Source organism: Rhineura floridana, chromosome 15, assembly GCF_030035675.1.
Source record: "Rhineura floridana isolate rRhiFlo1 chromosome 15, rRhiFlo1.hap2, whole genome shotgun sequence".
Lineage (NCBI taxonomy): Eukaryota > Metazoa > Chordata > Lepidosauria > Squamata > Rhineuridae > Rhineura > Rhineura floridana.
Window position 1 is genome coordinate 34,766,671 of NC_084494.1, and position 17,385 is coordinate 34,784,055.

General features: G+C 46.6%; 1 protein-coding gene across 7 annotated transcripts in view; it reads right to left on the minus strand.

Annotated features, from left to right (window-relative positions):
* The window catches only part of RINL (Ras and Rab interactor like), a 33,825-nt gene extending 19,376 nt beyond the window's left edge, over positions 1-14,449 (minus strand). The window contains exons 1-5 of one of the 7 annotated variants that reach the window (XM_061597634.1): positions 13,822-14,449; positions 12,889-12,975; positions 10,907-11,024; positions 5,282-5,428; positions 3,963-4,107 (exon numbers count right to left, since the gene is read on the minus strand). In XM_061597634.1, the coding sequence (XP_061453618.1) occupies positions 3,963-4,107; positions 5,282-5,334 (198 nt within the window). In that variant the 5' untranslated portion in view covers positions 5,335-5,428; positions 10,907-11,024; positions 12,889-12,975; positions 13,822-14,449. Of the gene's footprint in view, positions 1-316; positions 403-3,962; positions 4,108-5,281; positions 5,429-5,990; positions 6,177-6,320; positions 6,517-9,991; positions 10,199-10,906; positions 11,025-12,888 lie in introns of those variants that run through there. The other 6 variants (XM_061597633.1, XM_061597632.1, XM_061597638.1 and 3 more) reach the window with 6 other exon arrangements.
* Between the last annotated feature and the right edge of the window lie 2,936 nt (positions 14,450-17,385).

A 17,385-nucleotide genomic window follows, 5' to 3' on the forward strand; every position in this document is an offset into this window, starting at 1 on the left:
TCACCAATTTGCTCCATATATTGAGGGAATCAGACTTTCCAACTGATTAGCTAACCTCATTTCTCCCCCTCCCCCCATTCTAAGAAAAGAGTTGAGACCATCCCTTGCATCAGGATAGCCCTGGGTCATGAAGCAAGCCCTTGCTCCCTTCCCCTTTAAGCAGGAAAGAGGAAACCATAAGCAACGCTTGTGGCACTCATTTGCAAGCCCTGGGCACAAGCCCTGCATTGAAAACATAGCGGGGGGGGGGAGGAGTGCCATGCTCCATACCTATGTGTCATAATGTTCCATATTTATGTATTATAATCATACTTACAGTAAGAGTTTGCATTTAGATGATTAAGGTAAGTGGCGAGTGTCAGGAGTGGGGAAACGAGTGAGTAGAAGGTGCTGGAGTGTGCTGGCTGGTGATTGACTGAGTGCCCTGGGGGTGGGATATTTATATCTGAATGTGTGGCAGGTTTGTCAGTGGGGATGGGGTTATGAGCTGGAAGTGTGATCAGATTTGTGTGTTCAGAGCTGGTTAGTCAGTGTAGTTCAACTTTTAAACTACCTCACAGGGTTGTTTTGGGGATTAAACAAGGAGTATGCCACCTTGAGCTCCTTGGAGAGAAGGTGGGATATAGATGCAATAAATAATAACGTTTGTTTAGTATTTTGGGATTAGATTGAGGAGTGGTGGTGGAGATAGTTTAGGAATATTTTAGAGTGGGTAGACAAGGCCAGGCTATTAAGTGTTAAAAAGATCTTGAGTAACATTTATTTATTTATTTATTTCTTACATTTCTATCCCACCTTTCCTCCAAGATCCTCAAGGTGGCACCTATGGTTCTCCTCCCTCTCCATTTTACCCTCACAACAAACCTGTGAGGTAGGTTAAGCTGAGGGGCTGCGACTGGCTCAAGGTCACCCAACAAGCTTCAGGGTAAAGTGGGGATTTGAACCCTGGTCTCCCAGGTCCTAGTCCAGCACTCTGACCACTACACCACGCTTCAACGTAAGTGAAGTACCACAAGAACACATTGAAACCACATACTTATGAGCACAGAGCAAACTTGCGTATTTTATTAACATCTGCTACTTTAATAAACACTGTTAGTTTTCACACACACCCCTGGTCATTGGCTATGCAAGAAGAGAGTTAGATGCATATACTGCATCTATAGTGGCCTTTTTAAATATGCAAAGTTGCACAAGGGTACCTGCACCTTTATAGGAAGGGCTGGGGGAAGAAGGTGAAAATCCGTAACACAGCATTGGGGGTGTGAATGTTAAAGCATGTCTCCCTCTGCTAAAAGCAGCATTTTAGCAGAGTGGGAGCACAGCAAGGAGCAATCCAGACATATTTTGCTGCAGCTTGCTCCATCCTCGATGGCAGTCTTCCCCAACCTGGTGCCCTCTATGCATTTTGGACTGCAACTCCCATCAGCCCCGGCAGCACAGGTGTATGATGCTGGGGCTGATGGGAGTTGTAGTACAAAGCACTTGGAGGGCTGCCAAAAGGCAACATTTCCCATCACTTATTGCATGGTTGGGGAACCTGTGGCTTTCCAGATGTTGCTGGTCTACAGCTCCTATTAATACCTTACTGTTGGCCATGCTGCCTCTGATGAGAATTGGGAGCCCAACATCTGGAGGGATACAGGTTCTCCACTGTCTGACTTACTGGGCAGACCCTAAAAAAGGGTCCATAGCTTGAATCCTGCAGCTTGAATCGGCAAGACCCGACTTTCTGCAATCCGCCTACTTTGAACTTCCTCCTAAAAGTAGCAAACCCATGTCGCAAGGTAAACATATTTGGAAGTGCTTTTAATATGTTTTTAGACCTTTATTTTTTAAAAAAAATGTTTTTAAACTTTTTTTTAAAAAAATGTTTTTAAATAGTTTAAAAAAAATGTTTTTAAAGATGTTTTGTTTTAACACTGTCATGAACTACTGCCAGTTCACACCAGGACTCAGTTCCCAAATCCAGGGCAATTGATCCTGGCAAGGCACAACTTGTGCCTCCCTTACCAGGGCTGAGTAAACCAACAAAAACCCTGCAAGGTACGTAGACTGCCACCACCCCTTAAACCTGGTCACCCACTCTGGGCCAAGGGGAAACCCAAAGTGCAAAAAATAGACCTGCCAAGGATTCCAAAGGACAAGAGCCAGGAATACACTCCTTGCCTTAGAGCTGCAGGCAAAATATCCAAATATGCGGTAGTCTGTGACTAATTGGCCAAGGAGCTGGATTCAAAGCCAATTTCCCCCTGAAATGAACACACACTGATAAATCAGAGGTAGCTTTATTAGAATAACCTATAAGTGCAAAAAGTATAGCAGCAAAATAGTTCTTTAAACTAAACAACCCCGAGCTAGGTAAAATGCAGAGACAGTTCAAATCACAAATAAAAATAACAAAGCTGTCTAGTCTAATCTATACTCAGACAAGATTGGTAAACCAGCAGAGTACTGTAATATCATGGTTCCACATCTCCTCAGAGATATATAGCCTGGATAGCAGATAGAACCCCAACAGCAGGTAGCACCAAAAAAAAACATTGGGGAACAAAGACCCAGGCTCTGGACCCTATTCTTATGGGGAAATGCTCAGCAACAGCCAGGAATTAATTAGCCAATCACGGGGCTTTCTGATGGCAAAATCTTCTGGAGCTTTCGCACCTAATGGTTGGTTCCCAGGCTGGTTGGCCTCACAGTACCAGTCTCAAGCTGATAAGCAGGTGTTCTTGCTTACAGCTGGACTCAGTTAATTAAGCAGTGAGAACTAATTGTCTCATGGGCTCTCAGAGGCCCTATTTCAGGCAAGATGTTTCCCCCCACAATTCCTCGCCACAGAACCATTTTAGAAATCAGGCATTCTTGACAAATAAATGTTAAAGTCTGTTTTATTATGTTTTAAAGTGTTTTTAGTGCTTTTGTTTGCTTCCCTGGGCTCCTACTGGGAGGAAGGGCGGGATATAAATCAAAATAATAAACAAACAAACAGGTGGGTGTATATTCTGTGACTGAATTGTGCCCTGCTAAACACAGTCCCCAAACAATCAGGTTACAAGAAACAAAGAGATGGGACCGCAGGACCTCTCTGTCACCTTTGCAGAAAGATGTGCAATTTTTGGATCTTCCTCATCTCGAAATCTTACCATCTTAGTTCATCATTTCAAGAACTCTGGGTTGTATCCAATACTAGCCATACTCTACACTGAGTAATTTCTACCCATTTAAATTAATGGACGTTATTAGCTGAGGTTTATTAATTTCAATGGGTCTACCCCCAAGTAGAACTTAATTGGATACAGCCCTCTGTAACGAAGAAACAGTGTCTGAGTTTGCTTTTTTTCCTCCTCCCTCCCCTGGAGCTGGTTAAGGAGAGGTGGGCTGCATTTACACTGTACATTTATTCCACTATTATTCCGCTTTAAACAGTCGTGGCTTTCCCCAAAGAATTCTGGGAAGTAGTTTGTAAAGGGTGCTAAGAGTTGCAAGGAGACCCCAATTTCCCTTGCAAATCTACAGTTCCCAGAGTTCCTTGGAAAGAGGGCTTGATTGTTAAACCACTTAAGGAACTGTAGCTCTCTGAGGGGAATAGAGGCCTCCTAACAACTCTCAGCACCCTTCACAAACTATACTTTCCAGGATTCTTTGGGGAAAGCCATGAATTGTTTAAAGCAGAATAATAGTGGAATAAATGTATAATGTGAATGCGGCCATGGAGTTGGTGATGGGGAGCCTCCCTCAATTGACTACAACAGGGGTGGGCAGCCTGTGGCAACTCCAAATGACTGGGAGCTGGAATCCCACAACGTGAGGAGGGTACCAGGTTCTCCACCCCTGGATGAAGACAAGTTTGCAGGTCCCCTGCTACACACTGTTACTTGGCTTCAGCGCAGGAAAGGCACGCTCTTTTCCACCCTGCCCACACTGGACCCATTACCCTTGTAAAGAATTTGCTGGCCATTTACCCCAGGCGGGTGCGCTGAGAGAAGCTCTGTGGCTTGTCCTGGTTGGCTGTCAAGAAGCTCCCAAATGCCCCTGGTCACAGAGAGCCTTTCCAGAAGTGGGATGGGATTCTCACATTTTCCATTCACCAGCCTGAGATGCTGTGGGCTGTGCAAGAGAACAGGGGGTAGGGATGGAGAGAGAGAGAGTTAACAGGAGGAAGGTCTTTCACCCCTGCAGGACTACAAAAACAGCTAAAACCAAGTGAGAAAGACAGGGTGTTATTTAGGCTTGCCACCCAATGTTTGCCTTTAAAATGACAGTCTGATCAGATAATTGAAATGGGAATGGGCTGCCTTCAAGTTGCTCCCAACTTATGGCGACCCTATGAACAAGGTTTTCACAGTAAGTGGTATTCAGAAGTGGTTTACCATTGTCTCCCTCTGAGGCTGAGAGGCAGTGACTGGCCCAAGGTCACCCAGTGAGCTTCATGGCTGTGTGGGGATCCAAACCCTGGTCTCCCAGGTCCTAGTCCAACACTCTAACCACTACGCCACACTGGCTCTCTTGCTTCTTACTAGAGCCAAGGAATTCAATTGAATGGACATCCTTGCTATTTGCTATCTTGTAGGAGAACAGCCTTGTGCCGCTGCCTTTATCTGGTGGTCTCTTTGGCATTCCACTGCCTTGCTACCTGTTTCGGAGCATGTGGAGGGGGTTCTACAGTGAGTAATTTGAAACATATCCATGCGTGCCAGATGACCAATCCCCTGTGGTAAAGAATGTGAAGATCCCTATTTGGATCATGTGACCAAGAGGAGCCTGCTCCACCTTTTCCCAGGATGCCTCTGTCTGCCATAGAGAAAAAGGGGCACTTCTGCCTAGAAGGAATTGCATGCATAGACTGCCTTCAAGTCGCTCCCGACTTATGGCCACCCTAGGAACAGGGTTTTCATGGTAAGTGGTATTCAGAGGGGGTTTGCCATTGCCTTCCTCTGAGGCTGAGAGGCAGTGACTGGCCCAAGGTCACCCAGTGAGCTTCATGGCTGTGTGGGGATTCGAACCCTGGTCTCCCAGGTCGTAGTCCAACACTCTAACCACTACGCCACACTGGCTTACTACACTCCTTCAGCATGATGGAAATAAGAAGCAGCCAAAGATTGTGTTCCATAAGGCACAGAGAGAGAGGAAAGAATGTCCCCAAGAAACGTTGGGGGGGGCATCCAATTAGACTCTGGGAAGAGAAGGGGGTGGGACCTAGCAGAGATCTGTTTCTTCCCAAACTTGCCTTCCTTCCACAAATGGCGGCAACCTCATGCCAGTCTTTGTAGTCTTTGCTTACCCAGGTTCCTTTTCCAGAGGACTCCTGTTGGTAGCAGGGATGGTCTCAGACATCTTTTGCACCCAAAGCGTCCACAGCAAATTGGTCCTCACAACTCCCCCATCACCAGACGCTTCCTAGGATACCTTTTTGCTTCTGAATGCTTTCCTAGCAGTGGAGGAAAACAAATTAGGCAGATGGATCAGGGCTCCAGGTTGTCATGGGTCTGCGGCAAGAAACTAAGAGATCAATTTTGTCCCAGGCATATGAAACACCACATCAACTAAGCAGCAGAATCTGGAGGCTCCGGTGTCAGTAGGGTAGTGAATCCGCTCCAGGTTTTAGCCCGAACTTTCCAGGAGCTGTCCAAGGTGCTCCTTAAAAGTTCAGACTAAAACCCAGAGCAGTTTCACTGCCTTACTGACATCAGAGCCTCCAGTCTCCACTGCTACTGCCATTCTGATGGGCATAAAGTGCTTGCCCTTATCACGCAGAGGGTCCAAGCACTACATTTTTGGCTAAGTTCCATTTCAGGTTCAATTGTTCCAGTCTGGTTGTAGGCAGGGCCCGTAGATTAGTGCTTAAAGCACCTGCTTTCTACACAGACGGTCCCAGGTTCAGTCCCGGCATCGCCAGTGAGGGCTGGGAAAAAGACTCCTTTCCCAAAACCTTGGGGAGCCACTGCCAGCGAAGGTCGACAGTACTAAGCCAGATGGGCCAACGGTCTTACCTTGGTCAAAGGGCAGGTCCCTATGGTGCCAGGCCAGGCCAGAAAAGGTCCAGTAACTAATTCGGCACACACAACCAACTGGTTCAGTTCTAGTTCACGTTAAACAAAATATAAGCATCTAAAGGTACATTGTGAGGTAGAGCAAGCTAACAGGGGTGCCTCCTGGCTGTCCGTATTGTCAGCTCTGCACTGAGACAGCAGTGCCGGTGGGGGCTGGAAATGCCTGGGGAGTTATCAGAGCGGGAAAGTCCTTAGCTGGCAGTCTGGTCGTAAATCTGCCAGGCTAACGAGGATGAAGCATGATAAGGGCAAGGCCCTTCCTAAGCTTACGTGCCAAGCCAGAAGTCCAGAAGCGAGGTCAGTAGAGGTCCGGGTTCAATTGCCAAGGGGTCAGTCCAAGATAAGGTTCAGGGAAACTAGAAACACACGAAGCCACGCCTGACATTGTAGTCAGCAACAAGCTGAAGCCAAGGTTTGACTTTTAAGGAGCAGGGTTGTCAGCAGGTGTGAGCCCTCAGCGTTTTGGCCTTAAGTGGACAGGCCTGCTCCTCTTCTGCCTGACCTTCTGCTGTCTACGTTCTGCAGGTGAGGGGGGAGTATCCTGTTCACTGTCTGCGTCTGGCTGAAGGGCTTCAGCTGTGTCTGGGGTGCTCTGCAGCTGAGGGGGAGAAGGAGCTGGGTTCTCAGGAGCTTCCTCCGTTTCTCCTTCTGGGTCTGCTGCTTCTGGGTCTGCTGCTGTTACTCCCGAGTCATCCTCGTCTGATGAGTCCTCTGACGGGGCCATGACATGTATTTTGCAGGAGGGATTTAATCCCGTGCCAGAACTTCAGGTTTCTGCATTTAAAGTGGATTAAAGAGCTCTGTTGCCTAGTGCTGGCGTGGGGAACCTTTGGCCCTCCAGATGTTGCAGAACTACAGCTCCCATCGTCCCTGGTCATTGGCCACGCTTGCTGGGGCTGATGGGAAGGTCAAGGGTTCCCCTCACCTCCCTTAGTGTGACAAATCCACTATTAAAAAAATTGGCTTGTTGCACTTTGGAAAGTGATAGGGACGTGCATTGAAAAGTGTGGGATGAAAAAATGACTAGCAGGAAGACATGTAAACACCCCGCAAGCAAGTCGGGATGAATGTGGGATGAATGCTCATTGTCATAAGGACATAAGAAGAGCCTGCTGGATCAGGCCAGTGGCCCATCTAGTCCAGCATCCTGTTCTCACAGTGGCCAACCAGGTGCCTGGGGGAAGCCCGCAAGCAGGACCCGAGTGCAAGAACACTCGCCCCTCCTGAGGCTTCCGGCAACTGGTTTTCAGAAGCATGCTGCCTCTGACTAGGGTGGCAGAGCACAGCCATCGTGGCTAGTAGCCATTGATAGCCCTGTCCTCCATGAATTTGTCTAATCTTCTTTTAAAGCCATCCAAGCTGGTGGCCATTACTGCGTCTTGTCATATAACCTCCCCGTAAACAAAGACGGGACAGAGTCTCATCACTGCATAAGCTTTGTGTAAGCAAATCAGGATAAATGCCGAATAGAAAGGTCACCTGGAGGGGCCCTAGGTCTAAACCTGTTGCAACAGAAACCCCATTCAGGTGTTCTGTTCACTCACAAGATTATTACTGTGTCAGGGAGCGCAGGAAATGACAAACATTGCCCCCTCCAGGACACCACTTTTCTCTTCCAGGAGTTGGAGGGCAAAATTCTCAAGTGGGAACCTCCCTTAGAATCATAGAAGAGGAGAGTTGGAAGGGGCCTATAAGGCCATCAACCCCCTGCTCAATGCGGGAATCCAACTTAAAGCATCCCCAACAGATGGCTGTCCAGCTGCCTCTTGAATGCCTCCCCTGTTGGAGAGCCCACCACCTCCCTAGGTCATGGGTTCCATTGTCCTATTGTTCTAATAATTAGGACGTTTTTCCTGATGTTCAGTCAAAATATGGTTTCCTGCAACTTGAGCCCGTTATTCCATGTCCTGCACTCTGGAACAATTGAGAAGAGATCCTGGCCGTCCTCTGTGTGACAACCTTTCAAGCCCTTGAAGAGTGCTATCATATCTCCCTTCGGTCTTCTCTCCTCAAGGCTAAACATGCCCAGTTCTTTCAATCTCTCCTCATAGGGCTTTGTTGCCCTGCTCTGAACCTGTTCCAGTTTGTCTGCATCCTTCTTAAAGCGCGATGTCCTTGGTCAGTGGAGTCTCCCCGCACAATTTAGGATCCTGCATAATCAGGGTTTTAGACTGGATGGGGGGCCCTCTCAAGCAGAGGAAACTCCCCTCTTCTGAACTTTGCCCTCCAAGTCACAAAGGGATGAAAAGAAAGGGAAAGTGAGGGGTGGAGCTTGGCAATGCTCCCCCCATCCAAGTAAACAGAACACCTGAAGGCTTAAGTGTCAGCAAAAACCAGCATGAAGCATGCATATAACAGACAGTAAGTTCTCTGTACTTCACAAACACACACTTATTTTATTTGTACTCTTTAAAAACTGATTTGGTTGCTTCTTCACCTACAGCATGTTTCTGATTTGTACAATTTAAATGAAAGAGAAAATAAAAAATATGAAAGGATGGGTTATTTAAATCAGAAAACTGACACTGACTAGTGAGCTTCAAGTTACATATTTTTCAACTGATTTAAGAATACTAGGGGAACAAAGATTGACATCCTTAAACAGTATTTCCAGTATTACAGCTTTCTGTAACTATCTGTTTCAACTCATTCTCCGAGATTGCCTTTCTTCACGTGGGGAGAGCCATGGGCAAGAGAAGGTGAATGGAGCCGTAAAAACTGTTGGGGAATGCCGTTACACCCCTGGCAGGCAGGTCAAGGGAGCCTGTTAGGGAAATTACAGGTAAATGGCCCACAGTGACTGAAACAAAGCCATTTGGGTGCCTTTCTTCCCTCCAAGCTAAGCATGAAATAAAGACCAGGCAGGGGACAGGTTTTGAGAGGGACAGGGGCTCCTCTAGATGACCTGTTTATTGAACATTCATCCCGGTTTATTTGCACACAGTTGGCACAGGTAGGTTAGATAGCACTGGCTGTTTATCAAGCATTTCATTCCAATTAGTTTACGGAGAGGTTTTTATTTATTTTAGAAAATTTATATGCAACTTGATTGTAAAAAAAAAACCTCTAAGCAGTTTACAAGAAACTTTAAATTACCAATAAACAGTTACAAACAAGTAATTAAAAGCATTTTTTTTAAAAAGATTAAAACAGCAGTAAACAAAAAAATTAAACACACATCAGCATCTGTGTGTCCTGTTAGGCTTGCCTCAACAGAAATGTTTTAAGCAGGCACTGAAAAGAACAACACAAAACTGCCTGCCTAACGTCATGTCAAGCAAATGTTAGCCCACACCTTCCAGGGCATTTTCCTGTCACTTCCCTTATCCAGCCAGCCAGCCCGCCCTTCCTCCCAGAAGGAGCCCAGGGCGGGAAAAAGTCCTGTTTTTGTGGAAGCGGGTTTATTGCACAAGACCTCCAAATCACCTTTAACTCCACAACCTGAATTTGCCAGTGTGTGATTGAATGCCAACTGCAAAGTAGCAACCGGAAGGACGCACACAGAAAGACAAGTGTGAGCATCTTAGGGTGTTGTTGTCTCCCCAAGATACCTGAGGTGGGAGCGGCAGATTTGGGCTGTCGGCTGGAAGTGTTCCAGCTGTGCTTCCACCTTTGCTAGCCCTGAATATTTGCAGATAAATGCAAATATTACAAACTGCCAAAAAATCTCTCCAGTGATCTCATCCCAAAGGAAACCCAAGCTGCTGTGCGCCCACTGGGACTTCACACCGCTTGGAGAAGCATGATGTGGGAAGGATGATAGAGCACATGCCTTGCACACAGGGTTCGATCCTAGCATCTCCAGGTAGGGCTGGGAGTGTTCCCTGCCTGAAACCCTGGAGATCCACTGCCAGCCAGTGTAGACAATAAGCTAGATAGGCCAACAGCCTGACTCAGTATAAGGCAGCTTCCCATGTTCCCACAAGCGTAACAGTACTTACAGTCAGCATCAACATATCTGTAAGAGAAAGGACTTCCAAAATACAGGCAGAAAGTTCTACACCACATCTTTCATTTCACAAAATCTATCCCAGCAGGTTGCTCCAAAGATTCTAAATGCAGGCCCGGGAGATCACAATCCACGTGCGTGACTGTAGCAGGGAAGATGGCGGCTGGATTAGACACTGAGCATCTCGGCAGCATCCGGGCCCAGGCAAAAGCCCGACCCTACCTGCTGCTGATGCTTGGCTTCTAGACAGACGCTTGCACTTGGAAAAAATGTGTAACGCACCAGTGTCAGAAGTGCACTTATGTGGCAACACTTTCCAAACCGGATGCCAAAGTGTGGAAGGGCCTCTCCCTCACTACTGAGGAAAAACACAACTAGACGCTGCTGAACTGGGATTAAAAGGTTCAGTCGGTCTGTGCTTCTGGATGTTCTTGAGGTGCTGGATCAAACCCAAACGATCCATTTAGTCTGGTGATCTTTCTTCAACCATGTGTTCTTTCTCCAGTCCAATGCCTCAGAGAAGCTTATGAGCAGGGAATAAAATCATAGGAATTGGAACAGACCTAAGAGGCCATCCAGTCCAGCCCCCCATCTGTGCTGCAGTAACAGATGGCCATTCATCCTCTGCTTAAACACCTCCAGTGAAGGACAGTTCCCCACTTCCAGAGACATGAAAGAAGTGGTCCTCCTCTCTTTGTTCCCAGCATTGGTTCCCGGGGTAGATTACCTCTACATGTGGAGGCTCGATGTAGTTCTCTCACAGGTCCTACGCATCAACAGATCTCTCTCTTAGCACATCATTCCTAACCTTCCAGTGTGGAAGTCCTAAGTTTGCAGTTCTGCTTAAAAGGTCACCAGTAAACCTGGGAGCCAAAGCACAAGGCATGAAGGGCACAGCAGATCTTACCTTGCGGTATAGTAGTTAGGGTGGGTGACAGTCTCGAGATCTCTGTGCAACGTGCCTCAAGAGGAACAGCAAGAGGTGAACGAGGGATGCAGGCCAGCCGTGATGGAAGACTGCAGGCCTAGGAGACAAAGGGAGGGATGTGGTTTACACCTCCGTCAGTTGCCTTCACGTGGTCTCAGGGACCTATTGTTCACTTAAAAGAAAAGTCTGCAGAAAGGAAAAGAGAACTGGGGCAGAGAGATGAATGCTTAAGAGTCCCAAGCGCTGGATGTTTTGCCTGCACGTTTGGTATTTGAGTCTCATAGGAACACAGGTAGCTGCTTTTTACAGAACCAGACCATCGGCCCATCTCACTCAGTACTGCCTACACTGACTAGCAGCTGCTCTCCAGGGTTTCAGACAGGGAAACTTTCCCAGCCCTACCTGGAGATGCTGGGGATTACACCTGGGACGTTCTGCACGCAAAGCAGGTACTCTACCACTGAGAAGCAGCCTTTCCCCAGTTTTGGAAATTTTGTGGGGGTTTGTGCATAAACGAGGCACTTTTATTTTATTGACTCCGCACCCAAATCCCCCTACGCCACACTCCTCCAAACTCTCTATCCTCTGATACACCAGAAACCTGCCAGGCTTTGGTGCTTTCAGACTGTTGCTGTTTTCAGGTGGGATTGAGTCACGTGTGGATGCATTCAGGTGGCACAGTTAAAATGGATTTGGCACTCTTGTGCAACAAAGCCTCTTCCTTACTCACATGAAATGGAACTTTTTTCCCTATGGAAAGTGAAGGGGAAATGCAACAATGGCTTGACACAGTGTCACATCAGCTCCCTGCAAAGAAATCCGACTGAATGCTCAAATAACAGGTCATTTGGAAGTGACCTCTGCCCCAAATGGCCAAAAATCCAATAGGCTTCACATCACCAGCTAGGTTGATGCTCAGGTGAGGAGCAAAAGGAAATGGGGGCATACGATAAGGACAGCGGAGACTGGTGGCTCCGACGTCAGTGGGGCAGTGAATCCACTCCATTCAGTTCCTTGAAAGTTCAAACTAAACCCCAGAGCGGATTGCCTGTCCCACTGACATTGGGGCCACCAGTCTCCACTGGATAAGGACCACCCAACAAATGTGTCAACAAGGTTCCACACCTGCAGCAACCACAGATATACAATAGATTATTTTCACTGAATGGATTTCCTGTGGTAAAAGGAAATCCAGACTAAATGTAACAAAAAATATGGGCTGGCATTTTGATGACGACTTCATGTAGACCAGGAGTGAGAACACTTCAGGCCTAGTTGCTGGATGTGGCCCTCAGGTCTCTCTATCTGGCCCTCAGAACTCTCCCCAGGCCACACCCCTCACTGCCCACACCCCAAATATTTTTGCCTGGCTGGAAAGCATCCTTGAACTCTGATAATGCCTCTTGCTTGTCTGGATGAAGTATGGAGAGAAGGATGGGTGGAGAAACTAGAATAAGGTACAAAAGTAGAATTTACATTCATTTATTCTTTATTTTTTTATTTAAGACATTTCTAGGCCACTTAATCATTATCAGCATTTCTAAGCGGCGTACATAAAACTAAACTATACAGAAAATTAAATAAAGATTCATTCATCATAAATTCATTTCTCCACCCATTTTTGCCTCCAGCTCAGGCCACCACTGGCATGTGGCCCCCAAAAGGCTCCTTAGAAAGTAGAATGGCCCTCAGGCTAAAAAAGGTTCCACAACTCTGCTGCAGATGGTGTGAAAAACTTGTGTACATGAGCAGCACCGACTGGTTTCACAATAAACCTCCATCTGGAAGTAGAATAAAGAATTAATGTGTTGTCCTCCACAACAGAACTACTGCTGGAGATTGTGTCCTCTAGAGGGTAGCACTTATGTTACTGGCAAAATGATTTTTTTAAAAAAGATCACATATTTTATTATTATTATTAATTATTATCATTTAAAATAACCTATGCATTAAGTGCATACCTATGTATGGATGTGAAAGATGGACAGTGAAAAAAGCAGGTAAGAGAAAAAGCAACTCAGTTGAAATGTGGTATTGGAGCTTTGCGACTGTGAAAAAAAATAATTGGGTGTTAGAACAAATTAAACCAGAACTATAACTAGAAGCTAAAATGACAAAACTGAGGTCATCATACTTTGGACACATAATGGGAAGGCATGATTCACCCTAATGATCTACGCCATGCCCCGTCTATAATGAGCTTCCACCGGACCCTGAAGACCTGGTTTTTTAGGCAAGCTTTTGGGACGGATTAGTTTTTACTGTTTTTAAAAAATTTTAACTGTTTATGTACTGTTTTATCTTGTACGTCGCCCAGAGTGGCTGGACAACCAGCCAGATGGGCGACTAACAAATTTAATAATAAATTAATAATAAAAATAGAAAAGACAATAATGCTGGGAAAAACAGAAGGGAGTAGAAAAAGAGGAAGGCCAGACAAGATGGTTCAGAAATTAGTCAGTGCAGCCAGACTTGTCATGCACAGCCCCAATTCAAAGCCAGATACTGACTCTTCAGAGGCCAGATTTCCCATCAACTGAAGGCTTGAGGAAGCAAGCAGGGCCCCCCTTTGCCAGCCTTGAAAGTTTGTGGGAGTCTGGGGAAACCTTTTAGGGCTACCTCCAGAAGATCCTCTTGTGGGGTCCTCAGAGTGAGCTCCAGTCCAAGTGCCAGTAGATGAATCGCTAGTAGAGTCGGAGGGGCAGGTCGACCCATCCTCAGCCTTCTAGAGTGCACACCCCTTAAATTGTCCAAGCTCATTAAGTGCACACCTGGAGAGTCCAAAGGCACTGTGTGACTCAGTAGTAAAGGACTCCTAGTGAGTAAGGTGCTCCTTGAGAAGGGCTCTCCAAACACCTTTATAAATTCCACCAGCAGGCTAACGTCAGTCTTACCTTTGAGCCTCCCAGTTGCTGCAGCACCGCAATCCCTGACTGACCTTGCATGGATTGGATCTCCTCTGTCGCTGATCCCTGGACTGTCACCTTCTGATTCTGCTCTTGGATCACATACTGTGCTCAGGCCGACCGCTCAGGCCTTACTCCGCTTTGCCTTTGCATGCTGGAATTATCCTACCCTTGCTTTGCAATCTCATTTTATTTATTTTTATTTTATTTATTTTATTAGATTTATATACTGCCCGACTAGCATTAGCTCTCTGGGCGGTGAACAACAGAATATAAAAATACAAAACATCTCAGATCTCATAATAAATACAGGATAAACATATATAAAACAATAAATCAAAAACAATTACAACAAAATTTAAAACTAAAACGAGTTACGTATTAAAACACCATAGCAAAGAGGCAAGTCTTAACCTGGCACCGAAAAGAGAGCAATGTCGGCGCCATACGCACCTCTTCGGGGAGACTGTTCCACAGTTCGGGGGTCACCACTGAGAAGGCCCTAGATCTTGTCACCGTCCTCCGAGCCTCCCTATGAGACAGAACTCGGAGGAGGGCCTTCGATGTGGAGCGTAGTGTACGAGCAGGTTCATATCGGGAGAGGCGTTCCGATGGGCAGAGCTTGGAAAAGTTACTTTTTTGAACTACAACTCCCATCAGCCCCAGCCAGCATGGACACTGGATTGGGCTGATGGGAGTTGTAGTTCAAAAAAGTAACTTTTCCAAGCTCTGCCGATAGGTATTGTGGTCCCATGCCGTATAGGGCTTTATAGGTCAAAACCAACACTTTGAATCTAGCCCGGAAGCATATTGGCAGCCAGTGCAAGCAAGCCAGAACAGGTGTTATGTGTTCCGACCGCCTGGTCCCCGTTATTAATCTGGCCGCCGCATTTTGGACAAGCTGTAGTTTCCGAACTGTCTTCAAAGGCAGCCCTACGTAGAGCGCATTGCAGTAGTCCAGTCGTGAGGTTACCAGAGCATGTACGACTGATGTTAGGTCCTCCCTGCTCAGATAGGGACGTAGCTGGGCTACCAGCCGAAGCCGGTAGAAAGCATTCCGTGCCACCGATGCCACTTGGGCCTCAAGTGACAGGGAAGGATCTAAAAGAACCCCCAGACTACAAACCCGGTCCTTTAGGGGGAGTGTAACCCCATCCAGGACAGGGTGTATATCCACCATCCGATCCGGGAAACCGTTCACCAGCAGCATCTCAGTCTTGTCTGGATTCAGCCTCAGTTTGTTAGCTCTCATCCAGTCCATTATCGCAGTCAGGCAACGGTTCAGCACATCGACAGCCTCACCTGAGGTGGATGAAAAGGAGAAATAGAGCTGCGTGTCATCAGCGTACTGGTGGCAACGCACTCCATAGCTCCTGATGACCGCACTCAACGGCTTCATATAGATGTTGAAAAGCATGGGAGACAGAACCGAACCCTGCGGGACTCCACATTGCAGAGCCCATGGTGTCGAGCAATGTTCCCCAAGCACAACCCTCTGGAGACAACCCGCTAAGTAGGAGCGGAACCACTGCCAAACAGGGTCTTTGGTGTATCCCTCTACTCCAGCCTTTCCCAACCAGTGTGCCTCCAGATGTTGTTGGACCACAACTCCCATCAGCCTCCGCCAGCATTGCCAATGGTCAGGAAAGATGGGAATTGTGGTCCAACAATATCTGGAGCCACACTGGTTGGGAAAGGCTGCTCTACTCCCTCTGGGGAGGCAGGCAGGGATCTGATCCAGATCTTATTTCTTATGGCCCTACCCCTTTGAAATGTGATCATCAGAGACGATCACCTAGGACCACCGAAGCAATTTCATCAGCAGGCAACCTTTTTATTTGCCCAGGCTTTTAGTGGTTGGACTGATGGTTTTATCTGACTTTCAAAAATGGAGTGATTTAGTTTGGTTGCTGATCCGTTCTCTTTTCTTATATGAAAAAAAAATTTTTTGTTTTAATATTTCTATAAATAGCTTTCCAGAGCAGTTTATATGTGAAAGTTATGTGCTTATAGACTGGCTCCTTTTGCTTTTTCAGGGGTGGGGAGCTGTTGGTTGTTTTTTTGTTCTTATCGTATGAAGAGAAAGAATGGAGGACAAACAAGTTCAGCAGGGATGGATGAAAAGAGGGGGAGGAAAGGGAGGACGAACTGAAGCACAGGTATCAATTCCAGCCTCCTAATAACTTAACACAAGGTCTTCTGTGGTTTAGCTACTATGCTTTCGTTGACCCTGTTGCATAATTTCCCCCCACCTGCAATTTTCTTTGCAACAATGAGGTCTAGGAACTTGTTCTTGCTGAAATTCTCTGGATCCAATAAATCCATGCAGATTTCTACACTTCCTCCCAGCCCCTCCGAGACATACCTCTGGTCTCCTCTGGGTCCTTCTGACTGAGCTGCCTACTTCATGGATGCTTGGTCTGGGTCAAGGCAACTGAACACCTGTTTTGTGTATGTTGCCATCCAAGAGATCCCAGCCCTTGACCACGGAAGCCACTTCCTGCTCTTGACATTGTTCTTCGGCCCAGGAGGAGAGCACAAATGCATCTTACAGCCATTAAGAATTCCTGACTGTAAAGAACAGTAGGGTGCTCAATTCTAAATTGTCTGTCAAAAGTGGAAAACCCCAAAAGGTTATTTGGTTACACTGTTAAATGTTTTCTAGGCACTGGAACACTGGAGGGGCAAAATGGTGAGGCCTGCATAGCCACCAACACAGTACAGAATACCACTTCTACCACCTTTTCCCACCAGGACTCAGCTGTTGAAATCAAAGCAAGGACACACGTTTCTAGCACATATTAAAAATGTGAAGAAAAGCCTGAAGCACACACACATGTCCTGGGCAAAAGTCTGCCCGTGACTTTTTCACAAGCACATCTGAAAAGAGACCTCCCACCTGCTCCCCCCCCCAAAGCAGTGTGAACAGAGCAAGGGGCTAGGAGCCCTGGGTTTAGTGCCTTATGGACAGGATTTGTGAATGTTTGAATCAGATCCCCATTAGAGATCAGGGAAATTTATGGGTTAAATATAGAGACATGGTACCAGAAGTTCTAAGTCTATTTGTTTTTTGAACAAGAGTAACTGAGTCTGCCTCCTCCCATATGAACCTGCCAGCCCACTGTTCAACACCAGAGATCCTACTCAGTGTTTTACCACCTCTGGAGGCATAGGCGATGGGGACACAAGAGCAGGCCTTTTTTGTGTTGCGGCACTCACACTCAGGAAGTCCTTCCTCAGAGAAGCTCTCATGATGCACAAACATATTGTTAAGGCCATTTTATTTTGACAGTGTAATCTATGATGAAGGTCCCCCCCCCCTATATTGTATTGGTTTGTGCTGGCTGCTGTTTTAATAGGCAATCTTACACTGAGAGGTTATTGTCACTGTTGTTTAATTTAGGGTTTCCAATGTAAGCCAACTTGGGGGCCCTTGTAAATAAGTTCCAGGATATTTCAAGGGGCCCTCATAAAGATCCTCAAAACTGAAAGGATGCTGACACCATCAGCTACTTAAATAGGGATCACTTCTGCTAGAAAGGATTTATTAAG